The 19,755-nt window shown below is 34.0% G+C and overlaps 2 protein-coding genes across 4 annotated transcripts; both read right to left on the minus strand.

Annotated features, from left to right (window-relative positions):
- On the minus strand, positions 3,664-8,910 carry LOC109720926 (mitotic checkpoint protein BUB3.1). Of its 3 annotated transcripts, XR_002219100.1 has the most exons (11): positions 8,609-8,910; positions 8,401-8,531; positions 6,953-7,035; positions 6,058-6,324; positions 5,575-5,650; positions 4,870-4,950; positions 4,704-4,782; positions 4,517-4,617; positions 4,289-4,427; positions 3,968-4,207; positions 3,664-3,874 (listed from the first exon to the last, which is right to left on the minus strand). XR_002219100.1 is itself a non-coding variant. In XM_020248293.1 (10 exons), the coding sequence occupies exons 1-9, from the start codon at positions 8,726-8,728 to the stop codon at positions 4,340-4,342; spliced, it is 1,026 nt and encodes a 341-aa protein (XP_020103882.1). In that variant the 5' UTR covers positions 8,729-8,910; the 3' UTR covers positions 3,664-4,207; positions 4,303-4,339. The 3 variants fall into 3 exon arrangements, 1 of the variants encoding a protein (XP_020103882.1); XR_002219099.1 differs by having other exon boundaries at positions 3,664-4,207; XM_020248293.1 differs by having other exon boundaries at positions 3,664-4,207; positions 4,303-4,427.
- LOC109721586 (vacuolar-sorting receptor 1-like) lies at positions 13,140-19,412 on the minus strand. Its single transcript, XM_020249271.1, has 12 exons — positions 18,899-19,412; positions 16,833-17,525; positions 16,631-16,719; positions 16,424-16,493; positions 16,267-16,350; positions 16,093-16,169; positions 15,937-16,018; positions 14,345-14,427; positions 14,132-14,198; positions 13,843-13,971; positions 13,614-13,723; positions 13,140-13,526 (listed from the first exon to the last, which is right to left on the minus strand). The coding sequence occupies exons 1-12, from the start codon at positions 19,236-19,238 to the stop codon at positions 13,425-13,427; spliced, it is 1,926 nt and encodes a 641-aa protein (XP_020104860.1). The 5' UTR covers positions 19,239-19,412; the 3' UTR covers positions 13,140-13,424.

Consider the following 19,755-nt stretch of genomic DNA (forward strand, 5'->3'; position numbering starts at 1 on the left):
TATATATATATAGTTTTTGAATGGATTGTTGTCAACATGAGTATCTATGATAGTTTCTTTAAATAAAAAGAATATTTTAGATATTAACACTTTTATATAAACAAATATCTAATTAAGGATCAGAGAAAGGATACTTGTGAAATTAATCCTATAATAAAAGGCTAAATTTTAATTAACGTCAAATAGTTTAGCGTGTTAGTAATTTATTATTTTGTGATATAAAAAGTTATAATATAATCATGAAATTTAAACAACCATTTACGTCAATGCGTTCTGATAAACTAAAACATGAATTAAGTGAAAGAAATAGATTCGAACTCATAATTTTCTGCTTTAATATTATATAAAAAAAACTGTTTGTTTCTAAATATTTTAAACTACGAGAGAATAACATCTTAATACTTTATATTCAACAATCTTATAACTTTAAATTTGTACAGCTTACAACACGCAGTGTAGTAAACTATAGTATATTACTATCCTATAATTTTTTCTTTAATTTTACTATCCGTAGCTCAGTAAAACATAACCAAAACTATAGGATATCAAAAATATAATTTTTTATACTATAAGATATTAAAGTTAAAATGCGCTAATATAAAATGCGAGCAGTCCAAGTTTGAAGTTAATTACATTACACTACATGAAAAAGCTCACATTGATGATATATTTTTATTAGGGTAATTGTCTATATGTCTTTCAAAATTTTGAATTTTTTTTTTCCTTTCCAATATACTCATCATATGTTCCTCCATTATTTCAAAATACCCCTGCAGTTACCACCTGTTAAGTTAACTTGAATTAAACATGAGTTTAATATCTAACATAGTTAAAAAAAAAAATCAAAATATCTTTTTTGCCCTTACTTAAGGGCAAAGAAAAATTATTGGTGATGGTAGAAGGATATATTTGAAAAGATTAAAAATTAAAATATTTTTTGTTCCCCTAATTTAAGAAAAAATAAGAAAAATCGGTGATAGTAGAAGAGTTTATTTGAAATGACAAAATAATAATTTCATAGAGATAACAGCTATGACTAATAGTTTATTAATAGAATTTAATTTTAGAATTATATTTAAAATAGGTTGAAATGTAAAAAAATATATTTTCAATTTTAACCTCTTTTCTTTCAAGAGGGTAAATCAAAAAATTCAAAATTTTTCAAGGATATATAAATAATTGTTCCTTTTCTTTAATATGAATACCATATGTTGTTCGGAAAGGACTTGATACCCTCTCAAGTTGGCACGTGACACACAACGTGCTGCCCCGCGATCACACGACAAATCCTCATCGACGGCGTCAGATGTTCAACGGTTCGTACAGTGACACGTGGCACGTGATCGCTGAGCAACCACCACTTCGATGTAAGGGTCCAAAAGGCCTAAATTAAGAGAAGTCTAATGTGTAACAATTATACTATCATCAAATAATGTTAAATTAATTATATTTTTTTAAAAAATAAATAAAAATATTTTTTTATAATTATGATAGGAAGAATAAATACAAAAGAAAATATTTGATTAGCTAGAGACGTTGCGTAACTAATGTAACATATGTATTTTAAAATCTATTTCTATTCTTTCTTCTACATTAAAGGAGGGTTTGGGCGGTCCATAGGGTGACACCTGTCACCCCCCAAACCCTCCTTTACTCTCCCCTCTCTCTCTCTCTCTCTCTATATATATATATATATATATATAATTTTTAATTTTTATATCAAAATTTAAAATTTTCATACTTTCAAATTTTAAAGTTTTAAATTTTATATTTTATATTTTAAATTCTAAATTTCAATTTTAACTTATAATATTTATTTCCAAATTTTAAACTTCAAAATTTAAAATTTTAAATCTCTAAGCTCTATGAAATTAATTAATTAATTTTATTAATAATTAATTATATATAATTAATTAACTTTATTAATAATACACGTTATAAATCGCATAATAAAATCTAACCTGATAGATGCAATTTAAATCACGTAAAATATTACAGTATAGAAAAATACAGAATTTAAATTCAGGAGTAAAATTTTAGAAATATAGTGTATGTGTGTATATATATAATTAAATTTATTAAACAATTTCTTCTACAATTTTATTTTCCTTCTATTTATTGATTTTTTTAAAATTATTTTGATAGATTTATCTCCAATCCTTTTCATATAAATCTTTATAAAATAATTGTTGTATAAATTTACTTTGCGTATATACCAATTTTAATGACTTTTATTTAAATAGATTTAACTATTAAATCATTTTTATATAACTTTTATTTAATTAATAATTAGACTTATAAAACTATATAAAAATATTAAAAAAATAAAATTTATTGTCAAAATATTTTTAGATCCGCAGCATCGCGCGGGTATTTCACTAATATTTTCTAAATTAGAGGGATCAGCTCAAGTACAAAGAAAAAAATCAACTTTTTTAAAAAAATTATTTTAATTAATATTAATTTTATATTTAATAAAATATTTGACTGACCAGAGAAGGATAAATTATCTCTTCTTTGAGAGGACTAAAAATTAATAAACTTCAAAATTCTCCTTCTACAAAAAATTTTGGATCATATTTAAAGCAAAATTAAAAATTCAAACCCTACTTCAATTAATCCCGAGATTTTAGTAATTATCCTAATACAAATATATCTAATTCTAATTTAAAACGTTCAGAATTTTATCCCTAATTTTTAGAAATTTATTTCTTTTCGAAAAATTTTAAAAATCTAAAAAGAATCACTCAAAGAGAATTATCAAAAATAAAATTTCGAAAATTGATAAAAGTTTAATCCTAATTACTTTTGACTGCGTCATATAAAATGGAAAAGAGTCTTTCTAAAATAATTTGTTTGTATGTTCTCGCTAAGCTGAACTCAAAATGTAATAAATCATACAATTACTCAAAATTTTATCCAAATTTAAATAAAGATCATGCTGAGTGATTATGGTTTTTGCAACTCTCGGATCCGAGCTCGTATCTGAAACCAAATTCGAGAAGAGAACCTTCTAAATTTAAATGTACATAAACACTCTTAATTTAATAGGGCTCAAATCAAAATACATGCACCTTCTTGAAACAATAATAGATTTTGGTATAATTGCTTCCGATCAAAAAATGTTCATTACGTAATCTTTTACTTAATTACTGGTATCTCAAGTTTTTTAAATTTTACTTGGTAAATTTTAGTTATCGATATAGAGTTGAAATTTGGTTTCAGGTTTGCAGATTTCGGTAGAGAGAACCAATTTCACTTTATATTTTCAAAATTTTACTTAATTTTAGTAAAATTAATTTTAGTTAAGTAATTAAATTTTACTTAATTTTACTTAATTACTTTAGTTAAGTAATTAAATTTGGTTAAATTTAAATTTAAGTAATTAAATTTGGTTAAATTACTTTACTCTTAAATTTTAGTTAAGTAATTAGATTTTACTTAATTACTTTATATTTTCAAAATTGAACTGTTATGGTTTAAAATTTGGTTGAGAGAACCAATTTCACTTTTTTCAAAAAGCAAAGCCTATCCAACACATTGACACCCCTAAAGTCTAGATATCTATTTATCACCTTGTGTGTAAAATAGAGAAGCTATTTCACAAACCAATTCAAATCGTATGGACGAACCAGATTTTGTTATTGAACCAAAATCATATGTAAAAAGCTAAACAAGAAGCCAGCATAAGCTCTATTTAATCTGCAAACCAATATAATCCAAAAAATTTACACAATTTCCAAGCTGCGCGGAACAGTTTAATCAGGATAAGGAACTACAATTGCAGATCGAGTTATAAAAGTTTGTTCTCAGTTTTCCGAAAGTTCTGCGTCTTAAGAAGCTGTCACCTTAGTTACAACAGCAGAAGCAAAGCCTAAAAGAGGGATTTTAAACATCGACAAGTTAAACTACATACATGGACACCACATTTATGTTCTAAACAAGATAAAAAAAGTCTAGACCTTACCTGCGGCGTAGCGCATTTTGAAATAAGTACCTAAGCTTTGAAAGTCATTTATTATACTACCCGACTTTAGTAGATTTATCAGATGGGGTATTTCGTAAATAATCAAGGTTAGGTAGTAAAGTAAAAATTTTCAAAGTTCGTGTAATTGTTTCAAAATGCGCTCATGATGCTTCGGAGAAGGCCCTTACGATTTCACCTTTTCTCAACAACTACAGAACGCTAAGAAATCATCTTCACCTTCTGCAGAAGAAAAGAAGAATACAATAAAAGAGGAGAACGAAAAGACTGTTGTACGAAATGTACGGTCTACATAGTTAATACCTTAGCCGAGCTACATTATACTATTGCAGCACGGTTTCCGAGTAAAATCTACTAGGGAGGGGGTGTCGGCAATGCTTTAGGCTTCGGCTTGACTTCGACTTCATTAACACTCCGCACAAAGATCGCATCAGGCTCATGCCTACAAAAAAGTAAGATACTACTTAGAGGCAACATTTTAAGTGGGGAAAAAAATTCCACAGGCCAAAATGTAAATTATAGTATGCTCACGGCATATCTCCCTCTTCGAAAGTGTAGCTCGAAGCCACTGCAAGCAGACGGCCATCTCTGCTGAAGGACAGTGCAGCAATGCTCGTCGGATATTTTGAATACTGTAAAAGGAAGAGCATATCTTTGTCATCCTCAACACCTTCGCAGGCGTATTTTGAAAGCACATACATTGATTGAAGTCTATTACCTGATATAGTCTTTTCTTGTTGTTACCATCCCACACATTCACATAACCGTCACATCCACCGGTTGCAAATGTCCCGTAGCTGCGTGTTAACATTGTATGAGTATACAATAGAATAGTTACATGTGCACATTTGCATGAGAGGAAGGGGAGAGAGAAAGGGAAATACATGGGATGGAAGGCAATTGCATTGACTGGGTAAACAGTGTCCCTCCCTGCCTCGGATTTCCGGTGGCATTTGAAAGCATATCTGGAGGAAAAAGCACTCCAAATAAGAATCATTATGTAAATAAATTAGAGCTAAGAGAAGGTTTCTGCAAAATGATGCCATGCGGACAGTTCGTCACAAATTCTATTTGCCCATGTGGCGATTCCAAGTGCCATACGGACAATTTTCAAATTCCAAAAGTTAAATATAGATTTCTATCATAATATCTCCTGATTCTCTTATTATCTATAACTGTCGATCCAATGCAGTACTTCATATTTAATTTCTATTTAGTCTCTATCACCATCTCTGCTTGACTTTTTTGGTTAATAAGGTATTGATTATAGATAATAACAATCAAACAAATCCACGACGTGTATTTCCAGGATTGACGACTATTTTGTATAATGTGAGCAAAACCACCACCAGTATGGACCCGCACACTGGGACAACTGGCTTTTAATATAAGGAAAGTAAGAGTTAATAAGGGTGGGAATTATGACGAGTTAATAGCATAATTATGTACTCAAACACATGATATCTCTATTGAGGACCAAAAGCTTTGAGCATGGCGAACTTATAGAATAAATGATGTTATATTTTGGGGGTCATATTTTTATACTTTGTAGCACTATCTTTCAACCTAGAAGGAAAGAAAGATCATACTTTTTAGCTTGACCAGCCTCAGATAAATCAAAGAATTCCATAGCAACCCTTCCTTCCACAGAACTGAGCGCGAAACCTGAATCAGATATCTACCCAGGTCAGAAATTATCCTCAGATTAAAGAAATATATTGATATGCCCAAGAAAAGAACTTTATAGAAAGGAAAAAAAAAGGCAGTGTTCTGCATGAAAAATGTGAGCGACACCTGTGTCTAACAACAAAAAACTAGTGAAGGTTAATAGGTGCATTCTTATGCACCTATGGAATTTGTAGCACTATAAGACATATCTAATAGAGTGGGCAAAAATTACAAACTGTATCTTTGTAATGAAACATAACACCCAGAACTTAGTAGCATTATAGGGTATAAATCTAAAAGGAGTCCACTAAGAAGCAATGTGAAGCTTTGTGGAAGAAACAGAATATGCTTTTGCAAAACCTACTAGTGCTCTATTTGAGCTTACAAGTGTATGTAATATATACCTGTCCCATTAGGATAGCAACGAACACATCTGGTTTGGTATTTTAAAGAAGACTCCCTCCTTTGCTCAGGTTGGGACATGTTTCGTAGATCATAGACATTTACTCGCCGCCCTGCTGTTGCAACAACCAAGTGATGACCAACAAGAGAAAGGGAATACACGCGTTCTGGTTGTTGGTATGTTCCAACAAGTGTGCGATCTGGCCCGCTTGCACCTCTAGGGTCCCAGCACTTCAATGTCTTATCCCAACTGCCCGTGATCACTTGGCCTGACATGATATACAAAAAGATATCAGAATCCATCATAAAAAAGCATAAGGTACCAGAATAAGCACACCAAGTATCTAGTCCTTGCAAAAGAAAAAACCGTGTCACCACATAAAACAATTTGTTCATGAGTCTACATAAGGCCACAAAAAAAAATCAGCTGCACCACATAGAGGGTTGCGATTAGCCGTATATGATGGAAAGAGAAAGAAGAGCACAAAGCCTTCACATATAATTTTACAGGCATAACTGAAATTATATGTCTGGTGACAAAGATTTGTTAGTATTTACCAATACAATAATAGGAAAAGATTCTAATTATTATGCCTTTGTACAACCCCAAGAATTGTTTGACTTGTTTTAATGCTATGTTTTTTCTTTTTAATTCTAATTACATGTAGTAGAACTCTTAATGCAATTTAGTTTTCTCCGTAGTTGAGACAATGTCAGCGTCGGCGCTATTTGTTGAACAGAAGATGGCTAAACAAGTAGATTACAGTTTGTAGCCCCAGTAGGGGAAATAATTACCAGATGGTCATTGGTTGGGAGGAAAGTTGAAAATCAATCTTCTTTAACATTAAACTTCAGAATTAAAACACAATAGCTTAATAAGTACAACAATACAGCTACCTGCAGCATAAGAATACTCTACACAACGGACGGGAGCATCATGTCGTCCCAAAATATCCTCCTTGCCAGAACTAAAGACATACCTACAATAAACAGTTAATAGGAAACATTAGCAAAGCTTTTTCACCTGTACTTCTGCAGGATGGCTAATGTCAAAGGCAAATTCATCAAACACAAACTTATATAAGAAAGTTCCCATTTCAAAATAACTAGTTACCCAGCATATCATTTCTGTAGACCACAGTCAAAGAATTTATGAAATAGAACATGCACCACTGCAATATGGAGCATGCATCAGTAAAAGTTCAAAGCGAGCAAGAAACTGAAATAAGGTTTCGGTAGTTCAATAATTCCCTAGAGAAGAGTATATCATTTAAAAGAAATGAATAACAAATTCATCATCAACTAAATTACTGCTTGGAAGGAATTTTGAAAAAAAATCAGCTATATGGAATAAGTTTGACACAAGTAAAAGGGGAAGTAATATTGTAAACAAAATCTTCAATGTCTGCTGCATCAAGCATTATTCAGGACTTCTATAATCTTGCTCCCACATTCACTGAAACCTACATTTCGAATTTTTCAAGAGCAGAGCCACTTAACGCTTGCTAACATGGAAGTAAAAGAGTCTTATTTTTTCTAACTAACTGTCGCAATGACAATATTGCAAAGATTGGCTTTAAGGTGTGTTGCAATGCCATTTCCCTTAAGACCTTATTCATCCCCATTGTTCTTTTTGGGTTGATGACTTGGGATGCATAGAGCCATCAAAGTGCCTCCAAAACACAATGAAACATGAACTCCAACTACCTTTTCGCAAACACAAAATCATATAATTCCATCAGCTCTCCACCCATCTAATACTTTTAATCCAATTGTTCAACTTCTAAATGTACAAAAGTCTGCAACTCAATAGGTGATAAGACTGAACAAATGCAGGAGGCACGAATGCAGAGCTACACCTACACTGGATGTAGGCAATAACTTTTACTCTAATAGTAAATTAGGACAAAGATCAAATAAAACAATTATAGAATTTAAGGTTTCAAATATCAAATTCAAAATTTCGACAGCGAAAGTGAAGATTGTCCAAAGACTATGAATCAGTAATGAGCCCCTGTTAAAGACTACCATCTAACATTAAATTAAGAGAAAATACTTATCAATTGCCACCTATCTACTGCTTACTCAGAATAATAGTGATAATTGTAATAGATGAAAAATGGACTAGCAAATCATCCATGTCTAATCTAAATCCCAAAAAAAGGAACAAGAAAAATCACCACTAGTTTACTAATTGCGGCGTTTTGTCAAATTGTAGCTAAACAAAGGCAAAATCTACAGCAATAGGAGAGATCTTTCCACAGTAATGAATCCATAAAAGTACAAATATGAGGTCAATAAGGCGAAAAGTGGAAAAGACGACATCAAAGAACTTCATCGGTTACCTGCGAACCGTGTGATCGGCGCAAGCACTGAACCCAGAGGAATCATCATGGAAGCAGCAGTCGAGAACCGGCCCCCCGTGCACGAACTCACCTTTGAGTACGTTCGCGCCGGCGTCGTAGAGCCGAACCGTCTACGATCAAACACAGATCCGGCCAAAAATTAGGGTTTCAGAGGGGGGGGGGAGGGAAGAGAAGAAGGGTTTGTTACCTTGTCCCAAGAGGAGACGAGGAGGTGGTCGCTGTGGTTGGAGAAGCGCAGGTTGGAGATCCCGTCGGAGGGAGGGTTGGCGAGCTCCCTCCCGCTGCTGGGAGGAGGGGCGGCGCTCATATCCGAGCTTGGGTTAGGATTAGGGTTAGGGTTTTGAGGAGGAGGAGGCGGAGGAAGAGGAAGGCGAGGGTTTTTGAATTTGAAACCAACGGGCAAATCGGAGTCGAGAGAAAGAGAGAGAGAGAGAGAGAGAGAGAGAGGGGCGAGCGAGCTTCGCGGACGGGGAGGTTCAAAATTCGGAACGGAATTTAAAATCGTTTAGGGGGGGGGGTCAGGGGATGTGAGATTATATACTATTGTTTTTTTTCTTTTCTTTTCTTTTTTTTTTCTTTTTTTTTTTTTAAGGGACAATTGCATATAGGTTTTTCCAAACATAATAAACTACAGATATATTTATGTAAAGTTCAACTTTTATAAGTTATTTCTGTAAAAATTTTAATATTTTCAGATATATCCCTACCGTTAAAATCCGTTAGAAAAATTTAGTTAACCATAGATTAAATATTTTATCTAGATTAATTTTTGACATTTTTACCCCTCTTATATTATATTATTATAATTTTTGAAACGACATATTTGTGATGATAAAATTGGAAATATAAAACCGACCGTCCCTAGAGCAAGTGGCAAAGGGTTTTGTGGTTGGTATCCGAGACCCAAGTTCAAATTCTAGTTGATTCACATTTCTAGCTAAGTTTATTTCTAAATGAAATAAACGAAGCGGGTAGCGTGTTACCTATATCTCAAAAAAAAAAAAAATGAAAATATAAAAAGTTTTCTAACGGTTCTCTAATGGTAATAAATCAGAGGGATATATCTAAAAATATTAGGACTTTATAGAAATAACTTATAAAAATTAAACTTTATAGGAATATATTTATAATTCACTATATTTACGGAAACGTGTATGCAATTAATCCTTTTTTTTTTGTGGATAAAATCATTTCCTTCAACTCCATTGTTCTAGAGCTAGCCATTTATTATTTTTTCTAATAAACGGAGAACTAAAGCACCCTTTTAATAAAATAAAAGGTGTGCTAAAAAATTTAAACTCTCTGTATTTTGATTGATGTGGTTTAGAATACCAACCAACTATACTAGTAACAATGGCAATTTTAATATTTTTGTTTTATTGTCGTCACACTGTGTTAATTAATGGGGTTATTATAAATAGTTTAGGTAAAATTTTTGTTGAATATTATTGTTTCAGTAGTTATTAGCTGTTAATTATTTTACTTTTGTTTGCTAAACTAATTTAAATTATTAAATTTGATAAAGTTACAGATAATATATAAATAAATAAATTGAAAAATAAGATTAACTTTTAAATAAGCGTTCATGAGCAACTTGTCACGATTCGTTTACACCACTACCACTTAACGAGATCCATTTCTAATTCTGTAGGGTTTGAACCCTACGAAATAACTTGCATTAGTAGGTGGAAGAATCACCCACATTATATACAAAATTAAACCTAGTTGGAAGAACCGCAGACCGTCTGTAACGTAAGTGGCAAAAGGCTTGGTGGTTAGTACTCGAGGTTCGAAATTCGAATTCTAGTGGATTCATATTTTCAAATAAATTTATTTCTAAATAAAATAGACGTTAGACGAAGCGGGTAATATGCTACCTATCTCTCAAAAAAGAAAAAAAGAATTAAACCAGACTAATTAATGGGGACCAAACATAAAAGAGGTATGAACCAAATTTTGAGACCATGTTATAGAGCTCAAGTCCAGCTCAAAAGCTTAATAGATGGAGAAGCTTTTCACATGCTAAAATAGGCTGGAAAAAAAAAAAAACTCTCTGCACCTTTAAGGTATTCTATTGTTCTAAGTGATTTCAGAGGAACTTAGATCTTGGATCATAGGGTTTGGCCATGCATGGCCATGAGACCATGTTATAGAGCTCAAGTCCAGCTCAAAAGCTTAATAGATGGAGAAACTTTTCACATGCTAAAATAGGCAGGGAAAAAAAAAAAAAACTCTCTGCACATCTAAGGTATTCTATTGTTCCAAGTGATTTCAGAGGAACTTAGACCTTGGATCTTAGGGTTTGGCCATGCATGGCCACGAGCCTCTCCTCACCCGTCCGGCACGATGTAGGCTTGTTTCGGGCTATACCGTGCCGTGTCAGGCCGACAAGCCTAGGGAAGAGACTCAACACGGTCCCAAAGTTTGGGCCAGGTTGAGCCGGCACTGATGCTACAGCATCCATACTGTTCTGCAGGCTGCCCGCTTTACATTCTTAATTTTTTTTAATTGTAGAGAGATGGATAGTGTATTTTTTTTTAAAAAAAATTGAAATCATAATTTATGCAAATCATGTAAATAAAATAAAGCCTTTTTGCATAAAAAAAATCACTAGTTTTCAGATTTTGCAAAAAGTTGGCAATTATTTTGAATTTTACAAATTCAATTTGAATTTTTAATAAACTATTCAAAATATTCTTATCTCTTTTTCTCTTTTTTTTTTTTTTCAGTTCATCCCCGCCCTCTCCTTCTCCTACTTTCTTTCCCTTCTTCTTCTCCACCGCCTCTGCATCGACGCCGCACTTTCTCCTTTTTTTCGCTCATTTGTTTTTCTCCTTCTGCTCTGATTCATCTCCCTTTTCGTCATTTCTTCCTCTCTTTCTTCTCTTGCTTTCTTTCCATTTTCCTCCTCTTCCTCCACCGCCCTTACATCGACGCCACTCTCCGCTCTCTTATCTCGCCCACACCTCTACCAACGCTAGTAAAGGGCGAGGAAGCGAGAGCAATAGCGAAAATAGATGTAGAAGTTGAAAAAAAAAAAAGAAAAATAAAAAGAAAAAAATATATATTTTTTCTTTTGTAAAGACTATTATATGTTGTCGTTGCTACAAAAAAAGCCAAAAACCAGAGGAGAGAAAAAGAAAATAAAGTTACACTATTTGAAATAAAAATTACACTGATTAAGATGAAAATTTGTTTGAGATGAAAGTTGCACTGAAAATTACATTTATTAAGCGAAAGTTATACTCTTTAAGCGAAAATTTTGTTGTTTGAGAAAAAATTACACTGTTTTAAACAAAGCTTGTACTCTTTGAGCGAAAATTGTACCGTTTGAGACGAAAGGTGCACTCTTTGAGCAAAGTTAGAACATTTAAAACTATTTGAGATTAAGTTGCATAACAAAAAATAGAAGTTGCACTGTTTTAGACAAAATTGCACTGTTTGAGACTAAATTACTCTATTTGAGACTTACATCATTTAAACTATTTGAACTAAGTCTCAAACAGTGTAACTTAGTCTCAAATAATTTTAAATGGTATAATTTGCCCTGAAAAAGTACAACTTCTATTTATATGGTGCAACTTAATCTCAAATAATTTTAAATGATACAATTTCGCTCAAAAACTATAATTTTCGTCTCAAACAGTACAACTTTCACTCAAACATTATAATCTTTATCTCAAATAGTACAACTTTTGCTCAAAGAGTGCAAATTTTATTTCAAACAATATAATTTTTTCTCAAACAGTGCAACTTCTATTCAAAGAGTGCAGCTTTCACTTAAATAATATAACTTTGCTCAAAAAGTACAACTTTTGTCTCAAACAGTATAATTTTTGCCTGAAAGAGTATAATTTTCGTCTTAAATAGTGCACTTCATTATCTTCTTCTTTCTCCTCTGGTTCTTAGTCTTTCCTGTAGCAGCAACGATACATAATAGTCTTCACATAAGAAAAAAAATATTTTTTTTTCTTTTTATTCTTTTTTTTTTTTTTTACCCTTTATATCTTTTTTCACTATCACGCTCCCTTTCTTACTCTTTTGGCTCAACAATCGCCCATGCCCGATACACTTTCCCACCCTATCATCCTTAAATCTTTTGATATCTTCGTCGTGGTCACCATCCACGACCACACACTCCGCCGCAAACTCACTTCCATAATTTATACCAAATCCGAACCGGCATCGGTAGAGATGGACGAGGTAAGAGAGCGAAGCGTGACGTCATTGTAGGGACGGTGAAGGAAGAAGAGGAGGAAGCGGAAGTGAGAGCGGGAGTAGAAGAATAGGAAGAAATGACAAGAAAGAGAGAGAAGGAGAGGAAGAAACGATGATGGAGATGAACCGAAACGAAAAAAGAAGAAGAAAAGAGCGGGACATCAATAAAGGAGCGGTCAAAGAGAAGAAAAAGGGTGAGAAACCAGGTAGAGAAGAAGAGAAAGAAAAGACGAGGAAAGAGATGAAATAAAGCGGAAAGAGAAAAACAAATGAGCAAGAAAAAGAGAAAAAAATATATATATATTTTGATCAATTTACCAAAAATTCAAATCAAATGTGCATTCAAAATAGTGACCCACTATTATAAAACCTCAAATTGGAGATTTTTTATGCAAATTGGCCATAAAACAAATAAAACTTTATAATACCGTATAATTATGAAGAAATGAAAACACGGAGCAATGCCAAAAGAACAAGAAACAAGAAAAAGAGTCGAACAATGATGCGAACAAAGTTCCATTGTAAACAGTAATTGAACTGCAAATTATGATTCAGGGCAAAAAATCTATACATGTACAGCTACAGAAAGATGTAGTTCTAAGAATAAATATCGTTTAATTTCACACAGCCCTCGCTCCGATCCGTCAAACAGATACTATTTTTTGTTCATTAAAATCAGCCTATTTACCTTTTAATATTGGTGGAATAGACCGTGAAACAGTCGGACCAGAGGTTGGCCTCTTACAACTTTCGGACGATCCTACATGCGAATCAAAACTTGTGCTTCATGCGTGTTCTTCTTGATGCAAATGACTCACGACCTCTCCTTGGTTGTCGAGTGGCATGTACTGAGCCATAATAGCCCTAATCTCGGAGTCCATGTATGACTGAGAGAGAGAGAGAGAGAGTGAGAATTATGATAGTGGGCTAAAAGAAAAATATATGAATGAAGAGCAACGTGTCAGCATATTTACCCTTAATCTATACTTGTACACAACATATGCTCCTGCCGCAACAGCGGCCAAGATTATCGTAATCACCCAAACAGCAACCCAGGTTGCTTTCGCTTCACTTGCTCTCTTACCTGCAAATTTTCCATTCCGATGGTTATCAAATGATATTATTTGCTGGGAGTCATGGGATACAACCAAAACCACCTTATTATTATTAAAAAGAAAAGAAAATAAACTTTTATGAACTTACTAATGCAAGTATCGTGCTCCCTGATGTACAAAAGGTCTCCGCTGCAGGTGCAATCGTAGCTTCCCCATGTATTTTTGCAGCTGCATTCAGGGCACTGGCAAGCTTTCTTCTCCTTGCATTCATCAATATCTGTGAATGTAAAAGAGAAATATAGTTCGACCACTGATATGTTGAGCAACCAGATTTACTTGTTTTGCATTTCTTCAAATAAATGTTTCTAACCATATAAATCTAGAATAAGGGAAGAGGCCCATTCTAAGTCAATTAAGTGGTTAAGCAAGAATGATACCTTCACATGTTTTAACACCGTCGCCTTTGAACCCAGAGGGACATTGGCATTTGTTATCTCCCACTTGCTAAATAAACCAGATGAATAGATTACAAGAATCACTTAAGAAAGAGAGATAAATAGATCAAAAGAATCACTTTAAAAAAGAGCAATCAAATAAAGGATAAGGCAAAATTGGTCCAGATTTTGCAGACTTAATGGATCTAAACTAACCAGGCATGCCGAGAAGGTGTTTCTGTCATGACTGCCCTTCCAACAGCCACCGTTGTTTATCCGGCATCTTCCAGGCCCAAAAGCTGCACCGCAAAAAAAGAATTCACAGTGCCACAATAAGCGTAAGCTTCCAGAAAAGTATATACTGCTAGAAGAAATTCTTGAACTCTTGAGTGGAGATAAACATTTATCTTCCAACACAGCTGAGAGAGAACATGGTTATGAAACATATATGAATAAAGTGCTATAATAATCTCAATAATATTATGCTGCCAAAACATCACAAAAGAGATTTTCCTTGCTTTTCATAAATTGAAATAAATAATAAGATCTGTGTATTTATCAGAGAGCAGTATTGAGAGGTTGCAACTGAACAAACACCATTGGAAAACTCGAGAAATAAGGTTGATAATGAAAAGCTACTTGCTCTCATACTACTCGAACGTGCATCTACCCATCAACTTCCTTCGTCCAGTTATGAATAAGGAACAAGCAGGACAAAATAAGTTATTGACTAGGTATACACAATGGGCATGTTTGATTCGCTTTTTTTTCACCCTGGAATCGGAATCGGAATTGGTGAATCCGTTTGTGGGTGTTTGGTATGCGGGAGTCCCATTCCGATTCCCATTCCCGAGTGGAATAGGAATCCCCCAATCACCTCATTTTTCAATCCGGCCTAGGATGCCGGATTGGAAGTTGAATCCGGATGGAATGGATATTTATTCGGATTAAATTTATTTTTTCAACTTTTTTAATTAAAATATGAGTTAAAATTTAAAAATTAAATATATAATTTTAAATTTTAATTTGAACTTAAATTAAAATTTAATTTAATCAAGTATTTCGAATCTAACTTATAAATTTGAATTTAAATTAAATTTTAATTTATATAAAGTTTTATTCAAATTTTATTTCAAACTTAAATTAAATTTATAGATTCAAATTAAAATTTAAATTGTAATTTTAGTTTGAATTTGAATAAATCAAAATTTAGTTTCACATTTTGAATTATCCACTCAACTTCAAAGTTTAATTTTTTTTAAAAAAATAGATTTAAAATTTTGACATTATTTCAAAATTTTGATGTAAATTTTTAATATTTAATATTTAATTTGAATTTAAATTAATATATTATAAAGATAATGTTAGTATATTAATTTGATTACGTTTTTTATATCAATCTGAATCAAACACCGACAATGGAAATGATTTATTCCGATTCCGATTCAGATGATGAACCAAACAGAATAAGGTAGTGAGTCATTCCGATTCCGATAACAGCTTATTTTGATTCCGATTCCGATTCTGACTCCAACTTCGAACCAAACACGCCCAATATGTCTGTAACAAACCTATACATCTTTTAAGCCTAAAAAGTTATGAGCAACAACAGCTTTTTTTTTGAGGTGTTGAGATAAAATTAATCAATTGAAAGATGTAGCTTGACATACTACATTATTTTAAACTGTGTTCCCTGTAAGCCTATTATATAGCATTGACCAGAAAGTCTGTGCCTTTCATCCTGTATGCATCAAGAAAGAGGCTCAGGCCCAATCTAAGCAACCAGCTATTGAAGGGAAAAGAATTACCTTCACAATTGCTATAACCATCACCTTTGAACTGCACACCATCAAACACAGGGCATTCACAAACTCTGCCACGAAAAGTGTCCTGGAAAAAAGACAGCTGTCACGATATAAAAGTTTTTAAGGAGTAAGCAGGCTCAATAATTATTCAATCAGTACCTTGCAGGCTGTAATGTTGGAAGCCTTATCTTGCCAGCATCCACCATTTTCATTCAGGCATTCATTTGTTTCAATATCTGTATTGAAAATATCACAGATCAACTTCCGTTTTTTCAATTTAACAGCAAGAAAGGAATTGTGCGAATGAATATACAAGTCCAATTTTTCTCTCACCATCGCTCAAACAAACAGCTGGCTCAGTAGTTTCCTCAAAACCAGCACAAATGGCTTTCAGAACAGCTTTTTTCTCGAGCTTTCCTGCAATTTAACAGTTAACACAACTAAGGCTGAAAATCAGCTAAAGGTAGCTAGAAGTTATCCAAGACTTTACCGCGATATTGTCGATTGTTGACAACAAGGGTAGGTAGTATGGTAACATCTCCCCTTGAACCTTTTCCAATCTGCAGATAATTTACATTAAATATGAGGTACAATATACTGAATGAATGCAAGCTTCGAAGGTTGCAAACAAGCATTACTCCTGATACTTCAGTTCAATAGATCTGACAGATCAACAGACATAAAATATATACTTCACCTGTGCATCTTGTTCCATTTTCAACATTGGATTGTCAGAATCGGCATCTGGATCTCCCATGCACTTCTCAATCTTCTTGGCATCTAGCCCTGTCAAAAGTAACCAACATTATTATCCAATTTGTGTCATTTTCATCCATGATGATTGTAGATATAGCATGATTGAAATATAAGAAGTAATATTGACAGGAAAGCAGGCCTACCTAGCGATTTAATAACAGTGTCAGCACAATCCTTGTTATACTTTTTCTCCTTCATAGGGCACCTGATGTGAAAATCTGTCGCATAATCCCACCAGACCCAGGGTCTTTTGCTTTCATTAGCAACATTAAACACACAAAGCTGTCTCAAATTCTCCACAACCACATCCTTGCCTTCGTAACCAGTGCTAAAATCTTGTTCAGGATCAGGTGCACAATATCTTCCATGGTTAATGCATTGAGACTTGCACTGTTTGCTGACAATAAATGCTTGAGGACAGTACCAAGTTATATAATGGGGTGTAAACTGACTATAACCTCCTTTTTCAAGTAGTTGAGCTGCACCCTTAAATTCCTTTATGAAATCCATTAACATATCACACTTGGGTCCACACTCATCATTGCTGTTAGTCCATAGCTCATACTCCACACGATCATCTGGGTGTGGAACAGACTCCCTCCAGTCAAGGTTCACATTGACCATATCGCCGCTTCTAACAGCCTTCTTTAATTGTTCACCAAACTTTTTATCGATAAGTGCAGATGGGATTGTTATGTTTTGTATATATTTTGCAGAATCATCATCCTCTCGGGGCAAATCCATGGTTATTAAGGGTTCGTCCTTGTCATCTATAACGAGAACTGCCGAAGCGCCAGCATTTTGAGCATTCCAAACCTTCTTAGCAAAAAGGCAATCTGTATAGGCACAGAATACACTTAGGACTATACAGTTTGAAGGTTGAAGATTCCAACAAAAACAGTGGATCTGTGGATGGGCAATAACATATCCTTTAGCAGCAAAATAAGACTAGAATGACCTTTAAAAAGTTACTGCAGGCTTGTAGAAACACCTTCTGATATTTTCTGAATTAACTGTTTAAATAAAGACGAGCTGCAGCACAGGTTTTTGATTTTGGAAAAAAAAAAAAAAAAACAATGATTTGAACGCAAATCTCTTACAACAGTGAGGTGGGCAGGATTCTCAATAACAAAAACCAGGGCATCCATTTTCTAACAGTAAATGCTACATAAGGTGGGGAAGTGTAGAGCAGCTTTAAGAACTGATTGGATTTTCCCGAATTTTCTGACACTTTGATACTCCAAGAACAGAATTCAAATGGGGTTCAAAAGATGAATGATCATTAAGTAAGATGATACCTTGAAAAGAAGCAGCTATAAAGTCTACATAATAATTTATATAACCATACACAATACACAGAGGGAGATTCAACCAGATGAACACTACATTTATCAGATGTACAAGATGGTATACTATGCATGGGTTTACTTAGCAACAATAGAAAGCAAACCCATTATAATTTTACATAAAAGAAAGTTTAATTGATGATACAAGTGAAAGCTGACAGAACCTTTTTGTTAATGCTGATTTAATCTCACACTACATCTTATATGTGTCATCTGAACACTTAATTGGAGATTCTACAATGCATCTGGACTGTAGGATTAAAACGAGAGGGCATCCAACAATTCAAAAAACAAACAGCAATTTTATTACATGCCGGAAAATACGAATACCAGAAATCTCTGGGATCTATTTACAAATCAATATGTGCTATTGATGCAAAATCTTATTTCTGGCAGTTCAAAGTTGCTAATGTGAGTTTTATGAACATTCATAAATGTTTTTCCCAGCCAGAGAACTTATTCAGAAAAAAATGAGATTCCTATTGAATAAAGTACACGAATAATTCCAATATGTGAACATACTCGAATGTTTTCCACAATTAGCTTGAGAAAAATGAATCGTCTCGAACTTTACCAAAAAAAATCAAGGATTCACTTCATAATTCATCGCATTTGTTCATGAACAACTCGAACTGGCTTATCCTCGACCATCTAAATCTCCTATTTCATAGCAAAAACAATCCCCACAATTCACCAACAACAAGAGCAAATTTTAAAAAAAAAAAAAAACACTAAAAAAAAAAATTTTAATCCGACAATTTATTAGATTAACAACTCAGATCCAAAATTCGTGCTTATGATCCGATCCGAAAAAGATTTAACACAAAAAAAAAAGAAAGAAAAGGACGAGATGATCACATTACCCCCGCGATCGATGAGGAGGAAGTTGGGGAGCGCCCCGGGCTTGGCGCGGAACGACTCGGCGAACTCCTCGCACGCGTCGGCGTTGTTGCCACCCTTGGGGTACACCACTGTCCCCGCCATGCTCCCCCCGTACTGCGGGATCCCGAAGTTGCCGATGGCGCTGTCGTGCTTCCCCCGCAGCTCCGAGGGCGAGATCACCATCAAGCTGTTCTTCTCCACCACGAACCTCCCCTCCACCGCCGTCGCCACAAACCCTAACCCTAACGCAACCGCCACCACCGCAGCCACCACCGACGCGAGCGGAATCCCTAGCCCGACCCCGTCGGATATCCTCCCCATCTCCGCCGCAAACCCTACGAAAAGCGAGATCGAAGGAGAGGTTACGGATCGGGGGAGGAGGAGAAGGAGAGGGATTTGTCGGGGGCTTCGATCGCGTTCTCCGAGAGTGAGGAGAGGGTGAGAGAGTAACTCGAGCTGATGACCCTCTGGTGTTAATTTTTTTTAATTTTTATTTTATTTTATTTTTAAATTCTGAGAGATCTTTGCGGAGTTATTGACCGGTGACGTCGGAGAAGGTCCGAGAGAATGCTGTTTGGTGTTCGGAGATTATTGTTTGGACCATGTGCATTCCCGCACCTCAAACACCGCTTCTAAGGTACGTTTGGTTGTATGGAATTAAAACTGTAGTGTAGTTTTAATTATATTAAATATTATAAGTATTTAATTTAATGCACTTGAATTCCATTAAGTTTGGATCTCAAACACTGAAGTATTTGGTTATACGCTATTCTAACTGTACTATAATTTTAATTGCATTCAAATTTATGTATGATAGGTATTTAATTTAACACAATTG

The sequence above is a fragment of the Ananas comosus genome, linkage group 15 (genome assembly GCF_001540865.1).
Source record: "Ananas comosus cultivar F153 linkage group 15, ASM154086v1, whole genome shotgun sequence".
Taxonomy (NCBI): Eukaryota; Viridiplantae; Streptophyta; class Magnoliopsida; order Poales; family Bromeliaceae; genus Ananas; species Ananas comosus.

Bases quoted from the DNA above. Each gene is read 5' to 3' on its own strand.
- LOC109720926 (XM_020248293.1), bottom strand. From the start codon at position 8,728: ATGAGCGCCGCCCCTCCTCCCAGCAGCGGGAGGGAGCTCGCCAACCCT. The intron at 5,651-6,057 runs GTATATATTACA...TATCTGATTCAG, and splicing joins TTGCTATCCTAATGGGACAG to GTTTCGCGCTCAGTTCTGTG. The intron at 4,618-4,703 runs GTAATAGACTTC...TTCCTTTTACAG, and splicing joins ACAAGAAAAGACTATATCAG to TATTCAAAATATCCGACGAG.
- LOC109721586 (XM_020249271.1), bottom strand. From the start codon at position 19,238: ATGGGGAGGATATCCGACGGGGTCGGGCTAGGGATTCCGCTCGCGTCG. The intron at 16,019-16,092 runs GTACTGATTGAA...TCTTTTTTCCAG, and splicing joins CCAACATTACAGCCTGCAAG to GACACTTTTCGTGGCAGAGT. The intron at 13,527-13,613 runs GTAAATATGCTG...TCTCTCTCTCAG, and splicing joins TGTACAAGTATAGATTAAGG to TCATACATGGACTCCGAGAT.